The following is a 14,999-nucleotide window of genomic DNA, read 5'->3' on the forward strand; positions in this document are numbered from 1 at the left end:
GGAGCCCAGCCTGGAGAGGGGAGAGGGGTGGAGATGCAACATAAGCAAGTTTGTCTGACTAAAGTATTCTAAGAGCCCATAATCTCCATTTTCTAGCAAAATTCCTTTCTTGGTTTCCTAATTAGTGAAGAGTTTTCACTAATTTAGACAACTGTACAAGTTCCTCTTAAATAAAATCCTAGAATGAGCACGGGCTTTGGGAATCAAACCACGTGACCTTAAGCAACTTCCTTGACCTCTCTGAACCTCAGTCTCCTCCTCTGGAAGAGAGGGATTATTACAAGCACCGCTCAGAGGGGCTACTGAGGTTATATAGAGAACCTGGCTCACAGCAAGCACCTCACAAAGGTTCCCTTCCCTCACTCACAAGAGTCATGTGTGAAGTGTGTTGTGACTTGCGATTTTTCCATGATTGCTCAAAGTGGATGGTCATATAATGACTTCTGTCACATCAAAACTTCTTTTACAGTACTGTCTTTAAGAATAAATATTTCTTTTAAATATTCCTTTTATAAATAATAATATTCCTCCAAAAAGAACAGGTTTTTCAAGTATTTATCTAGGTCCCTAAGACCAAAACTATAAGATGTGTTTGCTGCAAGTCTACATTGTGGAGATAAGATAACTAATGCAGTGATTAATATCCCAAAAGGGGAAGGAGTGGCAAATTCTAACATTATATGCCCTATGTATCTCAGAAGTCAGCAGCAGATAGCTACAAGATTGGCTATTAGAAGTACTTATCAGTACAGGATCATAGGAACACCATTTCACAACAACAGACCTACCCTCTGCCTCAAAAAGTATTTTATACAGGCTTTTTATACAGGGAACATTTCTTGGTGAAAGACAATAGTGTTTAAAGCAAACTCCAAAGAGTAAATATTTTAATTTTCTTCAAGAATATTCTTAAATTCATAATACTTTAGTCACACTAACAAGTTAACATTTCCACAAAAATACTCATATAGCATCAGTATTCTTAAAGTATTCATATCCATAATTACCTCAATTAGGAAACTTAGCAATGACAGTCAACATATACAACATATGCTTTTTACTTCTGGTGAGATCAATTCAATGTCTAAAATAAATCAGGATGGATTAACATAAGAGCTGAATTGGCGTCCCTACCAAATTTCGCAATGAAAAAGCAAACAGTCCTGTGTGACCGGCAAGTTACACAAACAATGTAAGACAAATCCAACTAGAAATTGGAGGCTGCCATTTCATATACACAAAGTACATGTGAAACAGCAAAGTAAACATGTTTCTTAAAGGAGGGGCTGCTATTTCAACACCCCCAGAGCATTAGAGATGTCACTGAGTCAGCCAACATCACATCTACAATCTCGTGAAATACATCATCAGATAGCCATCTGGTGCTTTTTATGAAGCAACATGCTTGAAACCAAGGGGCCAACACTGGTTACAGGAAGCAAAAATGTCTAACACCTCTGTTTTTAAAAACTGCTGACATTTCAAAATATGAATTGTTTAAACTCAAGTTTCTCATCCCCAAAGAAGCCGATCATGGTGTGTCAGAATGCCTTCTCTCTCTCTGATTTGCAGACAATACAATGAAAGGAAAATACTTCTGATTAAAACTAGCTGACTTGCAACTGTGCATGTAAAGTCTACTACAGGGAGCAATGCCTACCTAGCATGATCCTGAAACTTCTGAGATAAAAATAAATTAGCATTAAAGCACTCAGTTATTCTCAATGAAAAGACTGACTATACCTTCCAGGACACAGAAGTAAGATTTCTTGGTAATGGAAAAAAACTTTTTCTTTCCTTCATTATCTATATACTACCCAAATAACCTTCCTTTTTAACCTAAGACTCACAAATTTATATTGATATTTGAGTCATTCAATTTAGTACCAATGGGTATGTCCAGTTGATGTATTTGCAGATGCAAAGTATCGCTTTGCATCTGCACAGGCCCTTACTTTCACGACGCTTAAAGAACTTTATAGACATTTTCTCTCGTGTCTTAAGTAGGTCAAGAGGATATGAAGGGAAACAGGGAACAGACTGCTCACCACGGGCCACTAGCCCTGCCACACTGCCACAAGCTGAGAGTTCATTTACACCCCGCTCAGGTGTGAGAAAACTGAGGCGGGGCAAAGGTGAATGATTTCTCTTAAGCTGAGTCATGCAGCTTTTTACATATACAAGATCTAAATTCATGGTAAGATAATTAATTGTCAATCCTAAAACTACTTAGTGCAAGTGTGGATTCCTCGTTTAAAAGTGCTTAACTTGCCTCTGCCCTCTGTCTCTCGTCTCCCGTCTCTGGTGAGAGCACACACGGTGCACAGAACCTGAATCAACAGTACCCGAGGGTGGCGAGCGGCCCCCGAGGAGCAGACGTAGTTGTTTGGACTGTTTGGGAACTGAACAAAGGCACCAAGCCTACAAAACACAGTTTTTAAAGGAGAGGGAAGTGACGCATAGCATGACGCAGGAAATACTGGTTTTTAGTCTTTTTCTCATTTTAGGCACATTGCTATTTGGGAAGATTTTTTTTTTTTTCTTAAAGTGAGTTCTGCATTATAAAAATATTGATGTTAAATATATGTGCTTAAGTGGGAATCCAAATTGGACCCAAGCTTTACTAAAATGAAAGTCTTCGCTATGATGTCTAGAAAAAAACACCGCATCCTATCTGTCCTAAAAGGCAAATGCTGAGCGGACATTCTATCTGTAAATAACAGCAATCTGTGGACAGACAGGAAGGGAAACTGGGGGATCCTAATCAAGAGGAGATGCCACCATGGCCTCTGCTGCCTGTATAATGTAAAGTGGTCTTAACATGTTCCTGCCACAATGTGAGGTTCTGAAACTCACAAACGTATCCTGATCAAGCTCGCTGACCTGGACCCCTCGGGGAGAAACGTAACGTGGATTCAATGCAGCAGTACGTGGACATGCTCAGTTTGCTCCACTCAGAAGTCAGCCTTGAAGGCACCATGGCCGTTCAGAGACACGTTACTCTAAGAGATCAAAGATCTGAAGGAGCCGTGGCTACTGTGGGTGTGATGTGGCCAGTGCTCTCGTTCGACACCACCACCCGTCCCAGGTGCCAGAGGCCTGGGGCACTCAACGGAGTGCCACATCCCACGTCATCATTCACATGCATACACACGCACGCTCTACTCATCCGAAAATCTCTGTTGGGCTTTGTTGTAAGAAACCCCTTCATTTACAGAGAGGGACACAGAGGCACAAAGAAACTCAATGTCTTGGCAAAAGCATCCACTTGGTAAGTCACAGATCTGGCAACACGAGGATCCTGCCAACACTCTCTACTGTGTCATGGTGATGTAAAAGTTCGAAAAGACACTATTGAAAAAATTAAGGATATTTAACAATGCCTAAGTATTCAAATATAGAAAGGACCTCTATGTAAACATCTCAAGTAAAGAGCATCTTGGTTAAACTGACAATGACTAGACGCTTGACACTGAATCTTTCTGAGACACAAGGTTTCTGTTCCCAAACAGGGATTCTATTAAAAGCAGGTGCAGGAGGGCAGAACAGAGAGCCATGGAAATTACACTATAAAGACATATGTTTAAATGGGACTTATAAACCCAATTTGTCAAAAAAAACAGGTCCATTTGCAACTCAGAGTACAAAGAAGAGGATGATTATTTCTCCCTATACTAATTATTTAAGTTCAATTAGATGTAGTATGGAAAATATATTTAATAAAGAGATTTTATATTTTTAAATTTGAGCAAGTGTTTTCCAGTTTGATTAATCATCACAGATATCACACACAGCATGTTCCCTTATAAGGGAAAATACTGGTGTCAATGCGAGGGTGCCTGGAAAGCACCCCGGAAGCAGGCTGAAGCTTCATATAATAAACAGCCATGGCTAGCGTTTACTCAGGACCACGTTCTAGGTGGACTCCATCTAACTAGGGCCGAGTAATAAACGGTCCTGTGATGCTTAAACAGGTGGTTTTCTGAGCACTATCCTTTTAAGCTTTTCAGCAGTAAACAGAAAACAAAATTAAATCAAATGCTATTTAACATCATTTTATAAATTTTAAATGTTCAGATTTTTGGTTTACATTTGCTTTCTTGTTTAGAAAGTTTAGAGAATGAAATTGATACAACGTCATTTTCCAAACCCCAAAGTGAAAGCAGTTGTGAAATCCAAATTCACCTCGATGACATCCCCCCACTCTAGAAAATGAGAATGTACATCATGCAACTTTAAACAGTGGATGAATACAAAGTCCTATATTTTCTTTCTGCTAGATTCATCTAAAGTTAGAGGCTGAGTTCTTTGAGAACAATTTCCCTCTCACTCCTAGGTAATGATTTACTTGGTATTAACCAAAATCAATTTTGAGAAAGTGTTCCCAAGGGTCTTGGAATAAATTCTAGTATTGCATCTATGAATATGCTCTAAGAGAAGCAAAATATTCATGGAAGCATAAAACAATTTTACCTTTAAATAAAAATATTTTATTCATTCCTGATAGATTATCAAAATGTACATTGTTAACCAAGTAAAAATGGTACTTCGAAATAGCTGACTAGGGCATATTTGGAGGATTTTTGGTTAATTTCAAAAGAGTAAAAACCACTTTCAATCTCCCTTTCCACACATTCCTAATAACCTTGCACTATACCTGCTTAAAATTGAATATATAAACAATTAGATGGGCCCCAGTTCATTATAGAATGCACATTTTCATTTACACTCAGAATGAATGAAAGTTATTACATTTGAGTTACCTTCCTTTGCCAAAAACCTTCAGACTTACCCCTCTTTATATTTTGTGTAACTCTATAAATTACACGTAGAATATAGCACATAACTTGTATTAATCTAAACACACACACACACACAGACACACACACACAATAAAGTGCAACACAACAGAACAAGTCTGCGACATTCACGTTCTCAAACTCCCACAGAAGGCTCTTCTGAGCAAATGGAAACAACATTGTTTGCGAGTGCGGGAACACTAAATCCAACAGACTAGGTTATTTTTTCCTCACGGGTGTTTATATTGAAAATCCTATTTGTTTTACTTTCCCTGTGGCTTCTGTCTCTCATTTTCAATGAAAGTTTCGAAGCTGTGATTCTCTTCAAACCTGGAGAAAAATCAACTCCTTAGAGCAACGTAAATAGTGCTTTCAAAGCGCTCCAATGTTTCTGAGCACTCTGTACTGTAAAAGGAGGTTTCCAATGACAGCTGTCTGTAACAAGGAAAAGTACAGTCATTTTAATAAAAGCAAACATTCCACTAACTGGGCAGCAAATGCTTCATGGACTTTTGACACCAGCCACCAAACATTTCTATTCTACAGGCAAGTACCAAACTAGCCCTAAAATGTCAAAAGGTTTTGGTTGCATGTTGTTTTGATACTAAATTATTTCACTAAGAAGTGGTTTTGTTCCTGAGATGAGCACAATAAAATTAAACGAGTTCCCCCTAAAGCTGCCAGTGGGATACTCTGTTCCTTATTTCCACCCTCATTATCTTCATAAAGAATCACGTCTGAAATGTCAGTCTTCTCCATGGCGCCATTTCTGTGACTCGTCTTGCCGAACGTCTGGTCTAATTTGGTTTCTCATGCCACCTAAGACGCTGGATGTTGCTTCCGTGGCAACGATCAGAGGTTTCACCACGGCTGGAGGGATCTGGCGCAGGACCTCGCCCACGGCGCCAGTCACCCCTCTGCTCTCGTGCTCCCGGGCTGCGGTTTCGTAAATGGTCTGAGCCGTGTCTGCAATTCCCTGAAAGCGGGGAGGGGAGAGAAGGGGAGTAAATCACTGGTCAGAAAACTCTCTAAATTCTCTCATAATACACACTTTAGTCGAGTTAATCAACAGCAGGTTTGTAACTAGACAAAAACCAAAATGAAACAGAACCTGTACTTTTGAGATAAGCCAGGATAATTATTTTTATGACAATTCTAATTATAAGGGAAAGTAAGATGCAATTATTATGATTTAGCATTTTATTGTGACAGTTGTGTAAACTACAATTGTAAACTACAATTTCACATGGGGAAGCTTACAGAAATGATTAATAATCCAAGAGCAGCTTTTCTGGCACTAGTAATCACTCTAGTTAAATCAAACTTAGCAAACAAAGCTTCTTGAATAAATATAATCACTAAATGAATATGGTGATAGCTCCTGTGATTCAACTGTAACAAAAGACCTAATTTGACTAAGCTCCAGAAAATAATTTAATTTGTTTTAAATTACTGGCTATGTACTAGAAGAGATAACTGTGGAACATTCAATTAAGATAAAAGGCTAAATAGAACATTTTCCTGGATTAAACAGAGAAAATTCTGAGAACATAAAGCAGGAACATGTTTAATAATTAGAAACAAAGCTTCTGTAGCATTTTTCACCTTTCTTATAACTGTGTAACATTAAAATAATCATGGTTGCTGAGCTTTAGAGCTGAATATGTAAATGAGTAGGTCAAGCCAGAGTGGTAAAACATCATACATGACTTTCAAATCTCTACCATTCGTCTAACTCAAAATCCCTCAGGGGCCACGAGGCACTATTCCACTGTGACCATTTCAGTGACAGGCACAACGAGAGGAACTTTGGGCTCTCCAGGGAAATCAAGGAGCTTTGTCCTAGTCCAAAGTCTAGCCCTCACTTTGACAACCTGATGGGAGTATCATTTTTACACAGCACAGCAGGCAAAAAACATGTAATGCTGTGGCGGGGAGGGGGTTACAGAAGAGCTAAAAAAAAAAATGTAAGTGCTATTTTTCAAACTATCTACAGAATAACAGCCAACAAGTAAAACCGTCACCACAGTGAAGAAGATGCTTACAATTTACACATTTGCCCACATCCTCCTCCTGCCTGCTCCCAGGTCCCCTCCCTAACCCACAAACAGTCGCTGTTAGTGTGTCAGAACGTGGCGATCAGCACCACCAGGCAAATTCAAACCTCAGCTCCACCACTTACCTGTGTGACCTGACACAAGTGCTTTAAGAGGGGAACGAAAACGCTGCAGTGATTGTTAAACGAAATACTGCACCTAAAGAGCCCGGTACAACTCAGCAGGTACTAAGTGCTCACCGAACAGCTCCTACAACTACTACTCCCCTCACCACTGCTCCCCAACCACCACGAGACCTGATCACGCAGAGCAGGGCTCGGCAAACTGTCCCTGCAAAGGGCCAGGTGGTAAGTATTTGCGGGCTGCACAGTCTCTGTCATATACTCTTCTTCTTCCTTCTTGTTTTCTTCTTTTTACAATCTTTTAAGACTGTAAAAATCATTCTTACTAGACGGTCCATATAAAAACAGGCATGGGCCAGATATGACCTGAGACCTATCATTTGCCAACCCCTGATCTTGTGAAACACATGGGATGTTTCCTCTTGATCTCTGAGTTACCAACATATAATACGAAAATAGATAGTATTTTTAAAATAAATTTATTTATTTTATTTATTTATTTTTGGCTGCGTTGGGTCTTTGTTGCTGTGCGCAGGTTTTTCTCTAGTTGCAGTGAGCGGGGGCTACTCTTCATTGTGGTGCATGGGCTTCTCACTGCGGTGGCTTCTCTTGTTGCGGAGCACAGGCTCTAGGTACATGGGCTTCAGCAGTTGTGGCACGCGGGCTCGGTAGGTGTAGCTCGCGGGCTCAGTTGCTCCATGGCATGTGGGATCTTCCCGGACCAGGGCTTGAACCCGTGCCCCCTGCATTGGCAGGAAGATTCTTAACCACTGCGCCACCAGGGAAGCCCAAGAGATAGTATTTATCACCACCTAGGAACGTCTATTTTAAAAGTTTTCTAATACAGAATTCAGACTCCGTCTAATCAAGCACACCTACCACATCAAATCATGCTCACCTTCCTTCCTCCCTTCTTCACACAGATGGTTTTAGAGAACTAAACATTAGACCCAAATACCTGGGTTCCGATCCAGGCTCCACTACCGTCTCGCCACGGTACAGTGGGGAAGCCATTCTTGCTGACCCCGTTTCCTCATCTCTAAATCAGGAAAACCACCTATCTTTTAAGGGTTACTATACTCTTGGCACAGAGTAAGCACACAAATACTTTTATTTAAATGAGCATAGATTAAATTAGGGAAGCATTTTGTGAACTGCAAAGTGCTACGTACCCAAGTGCTATTATATCCTGCTGCAAACTGCCCCTGCTACGCCTTGAAGCCCAGGATAATTTTTACAAACCTGATTTCTAACATGTCTGCTGATTACTGGCCCAATCCTGACATCTGTAGGAACAGGTCTGACTGGTAATTATCTCTCTTTATTCTCCCGACTAAACCTCTTTTTAAGAGAGGTGATCTGTGGTCTTGCCTTTATTTATCCACTAACACATTTCTTGGGGGGCCTCACTTCAGTCTTCTTCCCACCATTTGGGACCACATGGACTTCTTCTGTCACGTAAAAGACTGTCCTAAGGCACTTCTGCCTGTCAGAATATGACAGGGAAAAATATCATTAATGAAATCTTAACACACAAATCATAAGTAAAATGACCTCAAACTTCACGTCCTATGTCAAAAAAAAAAAAAGATTAAGACAAGGAATGCTAAAAAAAGGAAAAAAAACTAATACTAAACTTTCTTTGGGTTATTTGTATGGAAATATGTTAATATTAATGTTTCAGACATTACATGAAATTCCTAAAAATCTTGTATGTTCTGGTATAATGTTATAAGTCATAATTCTAGTTATTATTTTAAAATGTATATCTCAGAAATAACTAAATTCCCTTGTCAATTGCATTGTTATGAACTTTCATCAAATCTTTAACCGTGGTCATTTTTAAGTCTTTTGTCATTTACAGACAGTTCTGGGTGTACTCTGATGCTTTTGCAAAAATGTTCCCATAAAAGGGTTTCACCTTCAAGGAATTCATGGAAAAGACTCTGACAAGTACAGGTTTCTGGTAACTGACTATACTGCTGAACTGAATGAATAAGTGTTCTCAGAACTCTAATGGAAAACTGATGAATTCACAAAAGTGCTAAGAAAAGATCAAGATGAAAAACAAATTAATTACATGGGACTGAGTGAACTGATGAGGATGGTTATAATTTTTGTGACTTTCTGTTTGAATAAGAAAAAAAAAGAAAGAAAAAAAAAGACAAGGAATGCTCCTGTCAACACCCATAAAGAACCAGGATTCACTGGTGCAACTAAATTACAATTTGTTAATGCTTAATAAGCGTCAAGATTCAAATAGTTACAAATCACCAATTCCACCCTTAACAACTTCTTGCACATACAAACAAAGGGGCGTTTATATCAACATTCCAATAGCTGTATTTCAGGGGAAAAAATGGAATTGTATTTCAGGGAAAAAAATGGGACTTCCCTGGTGGCGCAGTGGTTGAGAATCCGCCTGCCAATGCAGGGGACATGGGTTCAATCCCTGGTCCGGGAAGATCCCACATGCTATGGAGCAACTAAGTCTGTGCGCCACAACTACTGAGCCCACACGCCTTAACAACTGAAGCCCGCACACCTAGAACCCATAGTCTGCAACAAGAGAAGCCACTGCAGTGAGAAGCCCGCGCACCACAACGAAGAGTAGCCCCCGCTCACCGCAACTAGAGAAAGCCGTGCGCAGCAACGACGACCCAACGCAGCCAACAAGAAGTAAATAAATTAATTTTTTAAAAAAGGAAACTGTCCACCAATAGGAAGATAAATAAATTATGCTATATTCATACAGTGAAATACTATAAAAGTTTAAATTAGATCTACATATATCAATGTGGATATGTCTTGAAAGACAAAAGTTACAGAATGGTACAGATGATACCATTTATGTTAACTTTTAAAATATAAGCAATTATTTGCTTATGAATACATACTTACATGAAACTATAAAAAACATGCACAGAAAAAATATCTACCATCTTCAGGATAGTGAAGGCATGGGAATGGGGTCAGCATTTGTGATTAACCTGACAAATTTTATTTTTTAAACAAATCTGCGGAAAATACAGCAAAGTATAAACATATGTTAACTCCACTGGTGAGTCCATGGCATGTTTCTACTACTCCTTGTTTGCTTCTGTATGTAAAGAGATCAGTCCTCCCACTAGATCACTACTCTTCTCGTGAGCCTGCAGGTCAGGACACAGCCTCCTCTCTTACCTCATGCAGATATTTGCACTCACCAGCGACAGCACAGTCCCAAATCCACCCCAGGGGTTTCTTTGGGACAAAGCCCAAGCGCCGCTGCTCTTTAGATGAACGTCAGGAAAGCACGCAAACTGCTTCTGGCCTGTCCCCTCGGGTGCCCACTCACCTCCTTCACGACACTGTAGGCCTTGGCCACACCTTCCCTCAGGTCCACTGGCTGGTGGGCTAAGCGGTGATGAGGGAACCTTTTGACCTTCTTGGGCTCGATAGAAAGGGTACCAGGAGACACCATGTCATAAGCAGTCTCTGCCGCCGCCTGGATCATTTTAGCAGAGAGTGAAAAGTGAATCAGAAAACAAAAAAGTGAATCAGAAGAACGTCTGGAGGGTTAAGCTCCAACAGTGCACTTCCTACGGGGAGACAGGAAGAGGAGAGGGACTCACACACCCTCAGACCTGCCCTTCTGCAGCATGTGAATTCTTTACAAGAATGTATCACTTTTATAACAAGGATGTTAAAGTGTACAGTAATAACTCATATCTGGATTGAGCTGAATTTTTCAGCCCCTCCTCTGCCTTCTGAGAACACTCTCCGTGTTATCAAGATTAGACAAGAATGCATGGTCTGTGAACAACTGGATAAGGCCAAATGGAGCTTAATACTTAATATAACGAACCTTAATACGACCACTATTAGATCTCTAATGCCTTCTTTACATTCAGCTATGATCTTTTCACATAAATGTGGTGAAATAAATCCTTGGCTAACTTAATAGTTATAATCTACCTGAAAGAGGCAAACGAATTTGACACTGTAGTCCACTGCTTTATTATTTAACTACTTATTTAATTAACACTGGACAGCTAATCAAAAAAAAAAGTTAATGATATGAAATCATTACAAATAAAATATTCTCAATATTTTATACACTTTCACAGTACATTTTGAGAACAAAATAACCCAACTGCTTACAACAGCTCTTCCTCTTTGTATAGATCAAGCTGGTCTTTGAAAAGATACCTGTATGGTTTGAACCATTCTGTTCGTGAGTTCTAGAGCAGCCATCGCTGTCGAGGTGCCAAAGGAGGCAGCGCCTCTCTGAAACCCTCTGACGATGCGGCCGCCCTTCCGGTACTGCTCAACTGGCAACCAGACCAAGTCCTTCAGGCCTTGCACTAGAACAGCAGCCAACACACAGAAATCAAGAGGCGTGCTGGAGCTTAGATCTCTGCTATCATTCCAACCCTCGGGTTTTTAACTCCTAAAATGGGAGGCAAAATTTTGTACGACTAACATGTAGGTTTTTCTAGAAAGATGATCCTCACGTAGATTCTCAAAGGCATCCATAACCCCAAAAGAGTTAAGAATCACTGATCAGGCAAAATAAATTATCTTCTAATTAAAAAAGAACACTCACCTAATTGGACTAGTGAATGCATAGGCCCAACGCCTCCCAGAATTCCTGGCAGCTGGTTCTTCTTAATGTCAGTAAGCCATTCAGTGATTGCATATGAGAATAATTTGTCAACACCTAGCAAACTAGAGCAAATGACTATAAGTATATAGGAAGGAAAATGAAATTTATAGGTTTAGACAAGTTTGGGGAATTTTTTTACTTAAGACAAAAAAAAGAGGGCTTCTCTGGTGGCGCAGTGGTTAAGAATCCGCCTGCCAATGCAGGGGACATGGGTTCGAGCCCTGGTCCGGGAAGATCTCACATGCCGCGGAGCAATGAAGCTCGTGCGCCACAACTACTGAGCCTGCGCCCTAGAGCCCGCGAGTCACAACTACTGAGCCCGCGCACCTAGAGCCCGTGCTCCACAGCAAGAGAAGCCACTGCAATGAGAAGCCCACACACTGCAACAAGAGTAGCCCCCGTGCACCGCAGCTAAAGAAAGCCCGTGGTGCAGCAACAAAGACCCAACGCAGCCAAAAATAAATAAATAGATAAATAAATAAGTTTATTTTAAAAAAGACAAAAAAGAAAACGTACAAATTATAAGGACAAAATTTTATAGATTTTCAATTTAAGTATATAAATACATCTATGTATACACATACATTTAACCCAATGCTAATGCTGATCACTTCTATATAAGGCTTAGGCAGTATATGTAAGTGCTAATAATTTAGCACTTAGAATGCTAATAATTTCTATATAAGGCTTAGGCAGTATATATAAGTGCTAATAATTTAGCACTTAGAATGCTAATAATTTCTATATAAGGCTTAGGCAGTATATATAAGTGCTAATAATTTAGCACTTAGAATGCTAATAATTTCTATATAAGGCTTAGGCAGTATATATAAGTGCTAATAATTTAGCACTTAGAATGCTAATAATTTCTATATAAGGCTTAGGTAGTATATGTAAGTGTGCTTTTCCACTGTTCTTACTTCTTCAACATCTAAAGCTTTGGCATAGGGTTAACTCAGTGTCTATAAGTTGCCGGACAGTTCTTAGCTACTAAGAACCGTTACCTTGTGAACTTCCTTCCAGTCTTTTCACTGAATAGGCTAATTTATAACTTTGGGAAATTATTTTTAAGAATCCTAACTATAGCTGTTTTTTGAAAAATACTACTCTCTTCAAACTACTTCTATTCTCTCAGAATAAAAATTAGCCCCTAGCCAGTAAAAATCCTCTAAAAATGAGGTCTCTGCAAACAACACTGTAAAATAAATTATGTATGCTCGCTAAGAAAACTCAATTTTTAGTTTGCTGTAAACTAACGTTAGTAACTACATCTTAAAGTCTCATGTAATAAATCAACTTACCCATGCCGATAGAAAAGCCTCTTCAGCTTTAGTTCAGAGCAGTTTAACTGGGCCAGACCAATCAAAATCCCAGCCAACGTACCCTTTAAAATTAAAAAAAAAAAAAAAAAAAAATCACTATTAAAGGTAAAACACCTAAAATACTCAGAGCAAAAAAGTACATGTATTTTATATGACCCAATTTATATCAAATTTTACTCATGGGTTCTTAAGTAAAATTATACTTAATTTACTTTAAAAGCAGAATTAAATTTTAAAATCTTACACTGCATTTCACATATACAAACTATAACGGAAAAGAGTTTTTAAAAAATTGAGTCCACTAGAAAAACAAATGAGATAATTTTGTAGAGTATATTTGTGCAAAGTTTCCAGACCTGATCCATTGATACGTGTTTGCCATGATAATCAAGTCGAATAGGAACTTCTGATGTGAATCTAAATTCTCTAAAGATAAAGAAAGGAGGGGAGTTATTTATATTCAAAATTACTAAGAGCTGAAATTAGATATAAATGAATTTGTTCAACTGGAGAATAAAAACAAAGCCACAAAATAAATAATGTGAATATATTAAGGCCTAAATAAAAGAGAATGTCTTTTAGCTCTGCCTTTTCTTAAGGCAATGTAACAACTAAACAGATGTTAATCATCTTATAAATCTTATTTATTTCATTATATATTAAATTTCTCACAAAAACCTTTTCCTAGTTTACTAAACAATGTTTATCTTAGGAAAATTTATTCTGGCACATATTCAATTCATACAGAGAACGAACTAATAAAGACAACTTTCAAGATTAAACCAAATAACATAATCATTACCAAAAAGTAAAAAAGGGCTAAGGTATTCATTTTAGCTCTGTGATAGAGCAGAAAGATCCAGAAGACCTAGACATGAACCCTAGTGTTATCAGTTACATGGGATGCAGTCGAGGCAAGTAACTTAAACTCTCTGAGCCTAAATGTCTTCATCAGTAAATTTTTAAATGCCATCTACATTGGTGAATTTTAGTAGACAGTCATGAAATTAATGCTTGCAAATAGGATACTGACACACAAATATTGGGAATTCTGAATGAAATTATAATTATACATTGATGGTACACATCAAACAAAAGCAGTTGGCTTCCAAAAGTTGGACTGTAAATTGGAAGCTGAAACACATTTTTACTACAGAATTAATGTCGGTGGTTATATACTAAATCATCCCACAAAAGTCCATTTAACCTACAGTAAAATGGAAGTGCTGTACTTATATCAATCACTACAAGAAGTCTGGGTTCCCAGGTCACCCCTCATCTTCCGAACATCCATCTGCACTGGGTTCTCTGGGCGACAGCCCCTCGACACCTGCCTCCTCCATTCTCACTCTTTCCTCCATGGCATGTACATAATAGGCCAAATCATACATTTTTATTATCTATAAGCTCAATTAAATAGGGATTTTTTCCCTACTTTGTTCACCTAGAACAAAATCTGACATACATATAATAAATGTTCAATAAATATCTGTGGGATGAATAAATGTCTGCAGGAGAGGGGACTATTATGCTATTACTTGGAAAACGCACTGGATTTGGGATTCAGAAAACCTCTGTTCTAGTCCTGGCTTGGCCACTAACTAACTGTGTGGCCTTGAGCAAGTCACCTCTCCTCTCTGTGCATTAACTTCCTCATCTGTAAAGTGAGTAATTTGAACTATATCACCAAGTACCGCCCCAGGGTCCTAGATACACTAGGAGCTTTTGAGAGTAGAAACAGAAATCTACAAGCTATTTTAAGTAGTCTAAATGGAAAAAAACAAATATTTACCTAAGTAAGTGAGGTTACACAGTCTGACTAAAAAGTGTCAAATTTCTTTGCTTTCAGGCCAGAATTATAACAATTCAATTTCTTTTATACTGGTTATCCAGTGTTCACAAAAACCAAATTGGTAGCTTATATGAAATGAGAATTCAAATTATTAAGATACACAATGTCTTTGTTCGAAAAAAATTTTTAAATAAAAAAGAAATGTGGGAAAATAATAAAAGAGATTCTTCTTTTATGGTAGAAAAGTTTAGAACCACCA

The 14,999-nt window shown here is 38.6% G+C and overlaps 1 protein-coding gene across 5 annotated transcripts in view; it reads right to left on the minus strand.

Annotated features, from left to right (window-relative positions):
• Window positions 1-855: 855 nt before the first annotated feature.
• ATG2B (autophagy related 2B) overlaps window positions 856-14,999 on the minus strand; it is a 78,543-nt gene continuing 64,399 nt past the window's right edge. For 4 of the 5 annotated variants that reach the window (XM_032622773.1, XM_032622774.1, XM_032622775.1 and 1 more), the window contains 6 exons: window positions 13,305-13,374; window positions 12,928-13,010; window positions 11,567-11,688; window positions 11,170-11,324; window positions 10,316-10,465; window positions 856-5,775 (listed from right to left, as the gene is read on the minus strand). In XM_032622773.1, the coding sequence (XP_032478664.1) occupies window positions 5,545-5,775; window positions 10,316-10,465; window positions 11,170-11,324; window positions 11,567-11,688; window positions 12,928-13,010; window positions 13,305-13,374 (811 nt within the window). In that variant the 3' untranslated portion in view covers window positions 856-5,544. Of the gene's footprint in view, window positions 5,776-10,315; window positions 10,466-11,169; window positions 11,325-11,566; window positions 11,689-12,927; window positions 13,011-13,304; window positions 13,375-14,999 lie in introns of those variants that run through there. The other variant, XM_032622776.1, reaches the window with a different exon arrangement.

This window comes from Phocoena sinus, chromosome 2 (genome assembly GCF_008692025.1).
Source record: "Phocoena sinus isolate mPhoSin1 chromosome 2, mPhoSin1.pri, whole genome shotgun sequence".
NCBI lineage: Eukaryota > Metazoa > Chordata > Mammalia > Artiodactyla > Phocoenidae > Phocoena > Phocoena sinus.